The 12508-nt window shown below is 35.2% G+C and overlaps 1 protein-coding gene across 3 annotated transcripts in view; it reads left to right on the top strand.

Annotated features, from left to right (window-relative positions):
• LOC103492319 (protein PIR) overlaps window positions 1-12508 on the top strand; it is a 44697-nt gene that overhangs the window by 21732 nt on the left and 10457 nt on the right. For all 3 annotated transcript variants that reach the window (XM_051081336.1, XM_051081337.1, XM_051081338.1), the window contains 10 exons: window positions 1-212; window positions 3954-4095; window positions 7502-7670; window positions 8151-8227; window positions 9187-9357; window positions 10271-10347; window positions 10426-10528; window positions 10877-10996; window positions 11093-11236; window positions 12025-12174. In XM_051081336.1, coding sequence (XP_050937293.1) covers window positions 1-212; window positions 3954-4095; window positions 7502-7670; window positions 8151-8227; window positions 9187-9357; window positions 10271-10347; window positions 10426-10528; window positions 10877-10996; window positions 11093-11236; window positions 12025-12174 — 1365 coding nt within the window. The remainder of the gene's footprint in view (window positions 213-3953; window positions 4096-7501; window positions 7671-8150; window positions 8228-9186; window positions 9358-10270; window positions 10348-10425; window positions 10529-10876; window positions 10997-11092; window positions 11237-12024; window positions 12175-12508) is intronic.

The raw sequence follows: 12508 nt of genomic DNA, 5'->3' as shown, positions 1-12508 counted from the left end.
GTGGTGAGACATAATTATAGTGCAGAAGAAAGAAAAGCCCTTGTTGAGCTGGTTAGCTATATAAAGAGCATTGGGTCAATGATGCAGCAGTGTGATACTCTGGTAGCTGATGCTTTGTGGGAAACAGTTCATGCTGAGGTTCAAGATTTTGTTCAAAACACATTGGCCACCATGTTACGAACTACCTTCCGGAAGAAGAAAGAAATTTCAAGGTGGTACTCTGATTTCCTTGGTTTTAAACAAAAATTTGTTCCATAATGTTTCTTTTAGCTAATTAATTTATTTTTTTAATTTTTGGTTGATAGTGAGTGAAAATTTTCTATTCTGGATATAGATTTTTAAACAGAATCTTCATGAGAGAAAATATTTGCAGGTAGGAATAAGGAAGATCTTCCTTTAGTTGATGTTATGAGGAATGAAACTGGTTGTAAATATTCTTTTCATCAATTATAAGAGCAGAATTATAAATCATGACATGGAAGTGTAGAGTTTAGACATAAAATTTTGTGTGATTTCAGTAGTTGAGTGATGTTGTGTCAAGGTGGAAAATATGCAAAATTTCTTGTGTTTGGGGTCTTTTTTTCTATATTTCCACTTCAACTGTGCTTTCTCTTTTTAATGCAATATTTTTATATGTAGTGCGCCTCACAAAATAAAAGTCAACACCTTTTTGTTCGCCTTTCACCTAGGTAGGCTCTATAGGGAAATATGGAAAAAAAGACTGCTATCGCCTTGCACCTTGGGCATTTAAAAACACTGCTCTCGCCTTAAGGTGCATTTTGAGCTTTGAAACCACTGCTATCATGAAGGACAGTATTCAGAGCTATAGAGAAAATTTATGCAGTAAACACTTAAAGGTGTGACCTGGATGAAATTCAATTCTTCTAGTAGTCCTTTTATCTATATACCTTCACAAATGACATGGCTAAAGCCCTAGCGCCACTTCTGGCTACCTCATTTTGTTTCTTTTGTACTTAGACTATTAGCAAATTCTGAAAATCAAGCAATTCTTCATCCTTGAGAAAGTGATGGAACATAAATTCCAGGAAAGATTACCACTATTCCAATAGTAAAAAACCAAAGAGTTCGGAAGAAGTGATGATTTGAACAACCGATGAAAGCAAGATTTCAAAGAAGAATCACAAACCCATAAGTCTAACTAAAAGGAAACTCTTAGAAAAACATTATTAGTCTTTGAATGGTGTTCCGGTCAAAAGATTAATTGGGAGAAATCAGCTATTTGTGGTATAAATATTGAGGACAACAAGATTCTTTCAACAACAAACAATTTAAACTGCAAGGTAGAAAGTCTCTCGATCACTTATCTCGGTCTTCCTTTGGGAGGTTATCCAAAAAGTGCTCTGTTTTGGCAGCCTATACTGGATGAAGTCCATGGAAAGCTAGATAAATGGAGAAGATACAATCTCTTTAGGGGTGGGAGGATTACTTTATGCAAATCAGTTCTGTCCAGCCTCCCCACATATTATATGTATGTTTTCCTCATGCCAGAATCTGTCCTAAGCTCTTTGGAAAGAATCATGAGGAAGTTCTTTTTGGAAGGAAACAAGGGAGGAAAGCTAAATCACGGATGCTGTAATTAAATCTTATAAAGATGGAGGACTTGGTTTGGGCAAGCCGAAGCACAAGAATTTGGCCTTATTGTCTAAGTGGGGATGGAGTTTCTCAAAAGAACAAAATTCCCTTTGGTGTCGAGTGATTAGAAGCATTCATGGTAGCAGTTCTTTCAATTGGCATTCAAGTGGAAAAGAAACCGAGTCTAAGAAGTCCTTGGATTAGCATATCAAGGCAATGGTGCAAAATTGATTCATTGGCTCTCTTCAAATTAGGTGATGGCAGCAGAATTCTATTATGGAAGCACCCTTGGATGGACAATATCACTTTGGAGTGTAAATTTCCAAGACACATTAGGATTGCACTCAATCCAAATGGGTCAGTTTCAGATCATTGGGACTCTTCTACCAGATCTTGGTCCATTTATTTCAGAAGATTGCTTAACGATGAGGAAATAATAGACTTCCAGTCCTTGTTATTTTAGATCTCCTCCTCACAGCCAGCCTCCTTTCCGGATAGAAGATTTTGGTCCCTTGAGACCTCAGGTTCTTTCTCGGTAAAATCCTTGGTTAAGAAAGCTTCCCTCCCATGTCCTCTCACCTCAAGCCTGCCCCCTTTCTGTTGATTACATGGAAAGTATCCAGCACCTTCTAATTGACCGTGTCTTTTCATATAAATGTTGGTTCTGTCTTCTCCAAGCATTCAATATTTGTTGGGTTTTTTATCATGATTTTAAGAACAATGTAACTCAAATTCTTGCCGGTCCAGCCTTGAAGAAGAAGACAGCTGATTTGTTGTGGGTAAACGCAGTAAAAGCCCTCTTAGTTGAGGTCTGGTTTGAAAGAAACCAAATAATTTTTCATGATAAACCATCGACTTGGATGGAACGTTTTGATTCTGCTCGTTTGAATGTAGTTTCATGGTGTTCATTATCCAAATATTTTCAGGATTATTCTTAGCAGGAGATTGTGTTAAATTGGCCAACCTTTATAGCCTCCCACCTTGAAGTCCTACATCATCAGGCCTTCCAGATCAGCCCTCTGCTTCAAACAGTCTTTTGCTTAATCAAGGATTATTCTTCTTTGTTCTCGGCCTACTGCCTATGATTTATGATTTTGTTTTAGACAGATTATTTTATCATTTTGTTTGGCCTTGTATTTGTGGCTTTTTGATTTGATCTTGTATTGAGATTAGGAACCTAGTATAAGGGTTTTATTTTCACTTTTTGGATGTGATAAGGGCGCTAAGGGGATGTCAACCTAGTTGAGATGCCTAGGTGCACCTGCTGATCCCCCCAATTGCTCTTTGTATAACCCTCATGTACTTTGAGCTTTGTCTCTCTTTTTTTCAATATTAATAATAGTGAGACTCATATCCTTTTCAAAAAAAAAAAAAAAAAACTAAAAAGAAACTCTTCTGCCATCTCTAAGCTTGAAGGACGTTAGAGACTAAACATGTTTCAAACCTTGGAGATGCTAATACATGGGGTACGAAGACTCTAATCATATCTTTTTGAGGTGCGCCACTGCAAATAACAAAAAACTGATTCCATGAAAATATTGGATCACTTTATGCCAAAGAGAGCCATATTTTTAAATTTTAAGACACCAATGCCAAAACCACCATCATCCTGAGGTTTAGAAACTGATTCTCATTCATCTAACACACCCCCACACTTGTGAGCTTGAAGTATGAAGACTCAGTAAGTGGAAAATGATATTAATTGGAGAGGAAATAACATTGCAGGGGTTTGACCACAAGACCTATTGGACCACCTTGCTCTAAGACTATCTTGAATCACTGATTGATCCAAGAGTTTAAGTTCACGGGTGAAGAAAATTTTAATTTTATATCATCTAACAACTTTGAATCTTCCCAAAACGCAAAATTCTTTTTTCCCATAGATTGGGAGGCAATAAGAAAATCAACATATAACAAAGGAAGATGTTATTTTCGTTCTGCTCAGTTTTGGTTCTTTATTGTGTTGTATTTTAAGCATGAGTCTCTTTTCATCTTCTTAATGAAAAATTCCATATATTTTTTGGAAGAAAAGAAAACTGAGTCGCACAGTGTTGTTAGCATTGTTGTTCCAAAAGTTTCTGGTCATCAGGAAGGTACACTTTTTGTTTTCTTGATAGGCTTAGTAATGAGTAAATTATTTGAATCAATTGTCTCTTTTCTAAATATGATGAGTATTTTTTTTTCATTACTCATCTTATCTTAATCCTTTTTTAATATCATTTTTTTGTTTGGGTTATTTTCAAATGTTTTTATTATAATTAAATTCTAAGTTGGAGTAACTTATTAACTAGGTGTACAGACTTTTGGGTAAATTTTATTTGGCGATATCAGTTTTTCAAACTTCTGTGATCATCTTTCAGGATTCTTTCTGATATGCGAACCTTGTCAGCTGATTGGATGGCAAATAGAAGCAAATCTGATTCTGAAGCACAATCGCAAAGAGGTGAAGAAAGTAAAGTGAACTTCTTTTATCCACGGCCAGTTGCACCTACGGCTACCCAGGTCTCTTTCACTTACCTTTTTTCTTGTTGTACTTTCTGAAATGAAAATAAAAAAAATGATTTAAGCATAATATCCCACAAGATGGTGTATGAATTGAAAGAAGAAAATTCAGATAGTGGGCCTTCTCAGGTCATAAAATAGCTTACTTTGGCTTGCCTAGGATTTTACCTCTATTTGGGGTTGCATGGTTAATTTTTTTTCCTATTTTTTACTTGGGGCTCTTGCTAGGAGGTAATCTGCCTGGCCTCTCTTTTAGGGACGGTCATGCCAAGAAACTTGCTCCTAAGTTGAGTAGTGAAGCAAATAATGCTCCAAAAGGAAAGACTCACTTTGACCCGATTCATGCTTTCCCACCTTTCCACTCATTTCTTATTTGTCATACAAGTGATCACCAATTTCCACTTATTTCCATATTTATTTCGTGCGAAGTTACTTATGAGGAAGAAGATCTCGGTTTAATGCGAAGTTACTTGGACAAAAATCAATGTGGATGGTTATTAAAAGATTATTAAAGAAATTAATCTGGTCATTGTACTAATTCAAGAATCTAGAAGAGACAGCTTCGAAAAAGCATTCGTAAAAATCATCTAGAGCTCAAAATATGTTGGTTGGACTTTTGCCGGAAGCTTTGAAGAGTTTTAGGGGACATTCTTCAAGGTGGGATGAAGGTTTTTTCAGAGTTTGACATTGCTAAAGCAGATTTCTCTTTGACAACTGGAGTAATGCATTGAAGGCAGTGCTGGCAAGATTTTATGGATTAGTAGACCGCTTCAAGTTCCTCTGTGTGAGACCCATGTTGGGATAAAAGGGTTTTGGAAATAAGAAGTTTAAGTTAGAGGGTTGAAGATGGTTGGTAGCCAAAGTAAGTGCCTTGGGAAGGGAATCCCAGGGCAGTCTTGTGAGATCTTGGTCGAGATTTGAGATAGATTGATTTCAGGGAAAAACTCGGTGTTGCTCGGTCGAGATGATGGACAAAGTGCTTTTTATGTAGGGATCTCGGGTAGTCATGTGGAATCCCGAGCAAGATTAAGGACAGAAGTGAGAATCGGCCAGTCTTGAGCAATCTTGGGCGAGATGGAAATTAGAGAGTAAATCCCGGTGCTAGACAAGAGCATCTCGGTGTTCTGGTAGACCGAGATGAAAAACAGAAAGGTTAAAGAAGAGTAATATTGGGGTCATCTTGGTGCTTGTTTGGCTGAGATGAAGAACAAAAGCTTATGAATGTTGGGAACTTGGGTAATCTCGGGGCCGTGTTCGGCCGAGATAGGAAGTACAAAGAGCACTTGGACCATCTTAGGGTAGTGTTTGGTCAGGACTAGAAGCAAAAAAAGGAAATTATTAGGGTTCTCAAGCATGAATTTAGGCATGTTTGGTCGAGAAAAGTGAAGATGCCGGGTTGATCTCGGCCAAGAATCCAAGTGTCTTAAGCATGTTTCATGCATTTTGCGGCTAAGGAGGAGCTGGCGAGTTTTGGGAATTTAAGAGATGGCTAATCCATTTTGGAGGTTAGTATAATTAGGAGAAATTAACAGAAGAAAAGGAGGTTAATTATTATGAGATTTTACTAAGAGAGAAAGTTTAAGTGTTGTGTTGTTGAAGGATCATTAGTTGGGTCGAAGGTGTTTTGAGAAAAGGGGAACCTAGTATTGTGTGTGATCTTTCAAAGAAAAAGAAAAGTTTTTCGAAATTCTTTCTTTAGAATTAAATCATGTTATATTATGCATGGTAGAAAGCATGCTGTCGTATTATACATGTTTATGTTGAGCTTTGATTTGGTAAAGCATGTTTAACTTTGTTAATGTTTAAAAGAAATCTTAAATGATTAGAAATTTTCTAAAGCAGAGTTCTTTATGTGATGTTTGCACTGTATGCTATGATTGAGAGTAAACCATTAGTCTTATTCTTATTAATGAGCTGGGTATTATGTGCACATAATGAGTAAAGGCAACCACGTAGAAAAGACCTGCATGACGGAGTGAAGCTAACCAATGCATAAAAGATGTGTATTGTCTTTAGTAGCCTGAGCAATAGGAAATGAACTAGGAAATGTTGTTGATGCTGTTGATGTTGATGAAAAGGCCATCACAGTAGTTTATACGTGGGAATGGTTCATGTTCCTAGCGAAAGGAATAGTGAAAGGCTAATTTGTGTTTTATAATTTATTGAAATGAGGTGATGAACCCTATTTTATGAAAACGGTTTTCGTGATTGTATTTGTATTTCCCCAAAAGGTTTTCAAAACTATCACTCACTAAGTATTTGACCTACGTTTTAAGTTTTCCGTCCCCAGGTGATAAGACGTTAAGGCTAAAGGAAGAGTGAGACAGGTTGCTATGCGGGAAAGCTAAGCAAGGTGCTTAATATTGAAAGAATGTAAAGTGTAATTTGTAGAACACATGGTTTAAGTAATAAAGAGATAGTATGTTATCAGTTATTATTGAAGTGTAGTCATTTTCTGCTGCCTATTAACGTTTAAGTTTAAGTGTAAGGACTTAAGTGAGCGTTCTGACGTTTCAACTTGAGGCGTTAGGGCTGCTCGAGACGCATAGCGCACTGCATAGTGAGGTTCAGGATGCTTGCGGGGTGGAGCGTGACACTTTGGGCATTGGATTGCATTGGCAAGATAGTCTTGACACAACTGGTTGCATCTTCTTAGCTTTCCCTTCCTCTTTTCATCTTGAAGATTTGGATGCGCAAGATTTTAGATTCAAGTGGGCTAATTTTGAGAGAGAGTTTAAGTTTTGCTTTGTATTTAGCTTTCTACTAAAGTATTGTCTTTGAGTGGCTTTGATTAGCTCGTTATTTTTTGTTCGGGTTCTTTTTTAGATTTCCATATTATTTATGTTGCCCGAGCATAGTCTTTGTTTAAGTTTTAGCTTGTATTTTTCCTTAGTTATTTTTGCTCTTAGTATAATACTTTTGTATTTTGAGCTTTAGTCTCATTTTCATTAATAAAGAGGCTTATTTCCGTTTAAAAAAAAAAAAACCATGTGCCAACACCAAAGTTCCTATCCTAACAAAAAACATTGTCTCTGCTTACCATGAGCTTAACCTCTTGTCTTATCGGGATCAAGGTAGTGGAGATGGCTCAATTACGAGTGGTCCGAGGCGAACAGAGGTTGGGGGCGTCGGGATTGTGGGAGAGAACTTTTTCATCCTAGACCATTACTTTAGTTCACTTATTCTTAGCTAATAGCTACAACTTTAGATTTGACCTTTTTTCCCTCTTTGAGTTCAACATATGAGGATTCAAAATTTTGACCTTTTGGTTGAGATTTTAATGTCTTAAATAGTTAAAGTCAAGATTTTTTTTGTCTTTTGTTTTTATATATTGTTTTATTTTATTTCTTTTTAAATAAAAACTAACAAGCTTGAGGGTAAGTTAGATCACTTTATTTTGTTTTAGGTTCACTGCCTGCAATTTCTGATTTATGAGGTGGTGTCTGGTGGAAACCTTAGAAAGCCGGGAGGGCTTTTTGGGAATAATGCATCTGAGATTCCCATTAGTGATTTGAAGCTGTTGGAGAACTTTTTTTACAAGCTCAGCTTCTTTCTTCACATATTTGATTATACAGGTATGCTACTCTTTGGCACAAACTTTATAAGCATATAGATCTATTGATTCACACTTTTTTTATTTTTTTTATTTTTTATTTTTTTATTTTGCTGTACCCAGAAAAGAAAAAACCGGTTCATCTTTGCATCTGAAAAGCTATGGTAGTGTTATTACATTCAAGTTTAAATGACTCATTTCAAATGGTTTTTTTGTTATTTCTAAGTATTCCGTATTTTTTCTTTCCAAGTCTTTTGTTTGTAACGGTTTCCTTTAACTTTCATGGATGTTCTTCGTTTTGTTTTTTTTTTTTTTTTTTGTCAGATCGTGGAAGTTTTAGTGTTATTATTGTTTCCTTTTATTTTCGTTCCATTGTGGTTTTGAACTTTAGTCTCTTTTCATTATATCAAAATTTTATTTTCTTTCAAAAATAAAAATAGAAATGTTGAGCGATTTTTTATGATCCTCATGGGTAATTATTAATATTACTATTCATTTGCAGCTACTGTTGCAACATTAACAGATCTTGGATTCTTATGGTTTAGAGAGTTTTATTTAGAGACTTCTCGTGTTATTCAGGTATGGTGTTCATGGTTACAGTACTAGCTATATTATTGACGTAAGTTAGCACATTCAGCTTGTTGACATGGTGAGTATGAGTTTAGGGAGAATCTCAAATCAGATGGAAATATTTAATTATTTTACATCTATCTTTTAACTTCCGTGATTAAATTTAGTGATGTGATGTTTGTTTTCTTATTCTACTTTCTTTTTCTTTAGTTACTTATATCCTAAAGAAAAAGTTGTGCTGTAGATTAAGATTATTTTTCTTCTCACAATGAAGTTTATTTTCGAAACCTCTTCAATACCATCACAAATTTTGAAGTGGCATCCAGCCTGAACATCAGTCGACAGTCGTCACAAATCTGAACATTAATCATCATGCAAACTGCCCCATTTACCCAGTGATGTAAGAAAAATGGGGTTAATGGGGTAATATTCTAGGTTAATTCCATTTTTATCCCACTGGCCACTTGTAATAAAATCTATAATTAGGAGTATTCCTTTCTTGTACGAAACAATTATTATCCCTAGAATTTAACCCAACCTAAAAACCCATTTGAAAGATCGAAACAAATCATGCAGGGAGTTCCGAACCACTCTATACTTTACTACAAACATTTTTATTTTTCTATGTAATTTTGGTTTATCTATTTTGAAGTATTAAATCTATAAAAAGAATTCAAGAAAGGAAGCAAAAGAAAAAAGCGATCCTCACGTGCTATTGTCCTTCTTAGATACCTACTAGTTTTTTTTCAAAAAAAAATCTCTCCACAATGTTCTATAAGCCTTTTAAAACTGTGAAATCCTTGCACTGGAGGGTATTAGAATTTATTGTTCTTTTACCATTTCTCTTCCAATTTTATAGCAACCCATTCCACTGTTATAATTTTTTGCTGCTTAAATTGTTCTTACTTCTTAGAACTGCGCAACATTCATAAATAAGGTGACTTTTTCATTCTTTTTTCTGCTTGCAGTTTCCCATTGAATGCTCCCTTCCATGGATGCTGGTGGATTATGTCCTTGAGTCTCAGAATGCAGGCCTTTTTGAGAGTGTTCTATTTCCACTTGACATCTACAATGATTCAGCTCAACATGCATTGGTTACTTTGAAACAACGTTTTCTCTATGACGAAATTGAAGCTGAGGTTTTCTCTCTTATAATTCAATATTTGAGTTTTGACAGCAGTGATTTACCTCAGAGGAATTCTTTTTCATATATCATATCTATTCCTTTATTCCAGACATATGTTTGCGCTGTTGACCTATGTACGGTAAAAGGAAATTCAAGAAAAGGCAATCTGATAAAAATGTAATCTATAAATAGAAGTGTTTACATAAAGAAGAGAGATAAGTCCACGAGAGTTGAGAGCATGGACCCAAAAGAAACAGGCTTTGTGGATGGACTATGCATTCTCATATTTTGTCCTGTATTCCTTCATATTCAAACCTTTTTTGGGTTAATGATGTAGAATGCGCTTGGGCTGGACAATGCATTCTCATATTTTGTTGGAAATATATATGTTGTGTGTATGGGATCTAATTACTGATTAGAACTCAAAAAATAGCTGTTGTTGAAACACAATTTATCTTTTCAATACTCTTTCCAGATGAAATGAAGAGCAAGTGTGGGTATTAGTTCACTTTCTTTGCAAATTTTGTCCATGGGATTTCTAGACTACCTCCCTTCGGGAAATTACCCAAACTCATGCAATCCATATTTGCCTGATAGGGTTCTATGCCATGCAACAAATCTGAAGACTCAATCTCCCTACCTGCGTCATGTGCTACATAGTAGGTGTATGTTGTTTAAGCAGAATGTGGACTGATTGATAATGTATTCTTGAATTGCGATTATGTCCAAGAACACATTTGGAATCTGTAGCGACATTATAAACTTCCATCAGTATTTTCCTTTGCATTGATGTAAAGACACTTTAAGCATTTGAGACATATTTGCGTAATCACTTGTACTGTACCTTGCTATTCATTTTGCTTTAGATCTTTCTGTCATTTCATTACTTTTACTGCCTAATGCCACCTGTCTGTTGTTTATTATAGGTCGATCATTGTTTTGATATATTTGTCTCAAAACTATGTGATTCAATCTTTACACATTACAAGAGTTGGGCTGCGAGGTATTTGCTGCTCTTTTGATTAGACACATGCTGCTCTATGAATGAAAAGTAACTTTGTGCTATTGCCAATTATTGCAGAGAGTTACTTGATTCATCTTTCTTATTTGCCATAGACAATGGAGAAAAATATTCTGTCCAAGCTATGAGGTTTAACGCCCTTCTAAAGATCACTAGAGTGAAGGTAAAACGTTTTCTTTTTAAAGCTTACTGATCTAGCTGAATTTAGGATTCATTTTCCCCTTCACTTCCTTCTGCCCTATGATTGAGACTATCATGTGGGAAATTGTCTATGCTTTCTCTTGGTACAGTATAAAAGTATAACTATTACTTATATTACATTCATTGTTTAACATTTTTATCCTTTTTACATTTTAACCCCGTGACACGGTACCACATGATCAGATATGTTCTTAAATCTTGATTTCTCAACTAATTGTTTGTTTATCATGTATGTACATATTAACTTGGTACTTTAAGACATTTATATTTAAATGTTGTTTTCCTATGTTCAAATTTCTGTGTTAAACAGTTACTTGGGAGGAGCATTGATTTAAGAAGCTTGGTTGCCCAAAGAATGAACAAAATTTTTCGAGAGAACCTAGAATTTTTATTTGATAGGTTTGAGTCTCAAGATCTTTGCAGCATAGTGGTAAGTAGTTTCTTTACTCAGTCGTGATTCAATTATGCATGTTCTTTCTATGCTTTCTATTTGTTAACAAAACAAAAGTAAATCAATGTGTTTCAGGAATTGGAAAAGCTGATGGATGTCCTTAAAGTGACTCATGAATTGCTATCCAAAGATCTTTTAATCGACTCATTTTCTCTCATGCTAAATGAGATGCAAGAAAACCTCTCTCTTGTGTCATTCTCTAGTCGATTGGCTTCCCAGGTTAAAAACATCTCTTCTCTTGAAAGGAATAACTAATTTTTCCCTTCACAAATTTTCAGCAAGTTCACATTCTTTTAGTAAATGAACGAAGTACTTAATGTAAATCGGGGATTTATAATTAAGCACAATAGTGTTATGATTTTATGTCAGCAATGATCTTTATTCACCGACAGTTTACTATCATTGAAAAATTTTCTTTTCTCAAATTTAATAAGGCATCCTATTTAGGACCTCCAATTTTGCTCATCATTAATGGTTTCTTTTTGAGTTTGTTCCTGCTTGACGTGTGACGGTTCCTTCTCCTGTTGATCTCTCATTCACTACTTTCTTGAATGTGTTTTCTTCTTCCTTTTTACCTTTTTGGCATAATTTCAACGAAGTGTATTCTTAGAAGGCTTTTGTTAGTTGGCATTCTGATTTTCCAGAGAATCTAAATAATTTTTGTTCATTGTTGACTACTTGTAGCGTAAACCTCTGTACCCTTATACGTCTTTTCTTAATGTTATTTCACATGCCTTTGGCTCATTGCACACTTTACTCCCATTCTTACTTCTATTTCCTATTTCTTTATCTTGATGGAAATGCCATTACTAATTTTGTGAACTTTTAGCAGAAGGAAGTTTGCTTTATGGTCCAATGATGAGAGAAAATAATAACTAGTGAATGAATGGTAGCCTTTTGCCGGAGCAATAATTTCTGTTATGTAACATGAACTTTGATATGATAGTGATGTTTTCACGTGTTTTTTCTTTTAGTCTTTTCAATTTTTATATAATTTTTCTTGTCAGATTTGGTCAGAGATGCAAAATGACTTCTTGCCGAACTTCATCCTATGCAATACTACTCAACGGTTTGTAAGATCATCGAAAGTTCCATCAGTACCAGTTCAAAAACCATCAGTTCCTCATGCCAAGCCTAGCTTCTACTATGGTACTCAAGTACGTTAATTACTATAGTCAATACATTGCATATCACTTATATATGAGACCATATTTGTAGTTTATTTGAAGTATAACCTATATTATCTAATTCAAGTACCCGATTTGCTGAGGAAAATTGTGCCCATTCTTTTTCCTCAGCTAATCCCAATAGCTCCAAGCTGTTTTCAAAGGCTAATCCAGATTTATTGGAAGTTAGTTGCACCCAAATTCAAGCCCCAACCTGTTTTTCTAAGTCAATTTCTCATCATCCTCACCCTACCCAATTTAAGTACTCAGAGTTCTCTTTACCTAACTCCAAGGTAAAATTTCTTAGGGGCTCTCTGAGCTAAAC

This window comes from Cucumis melo, chromosome 2, assembly GCF_025177605.1.
Source record: "Cucumis melo cultivar AY chromosome 2, USDA_Cmelo_AY_1.0, whole genome shotgun sequence".
NCBI lineage: Eukaryota > Viridiplantae > Streptophyta > Magnoliopsida > Cucurbitales > Cucurbitaceae > Cucumis > Cucumis melo.
Note: the sequence above shows the minus strand (reverse complement) of the source record. Positions and strands in the feature narration are given on the sequence as shown.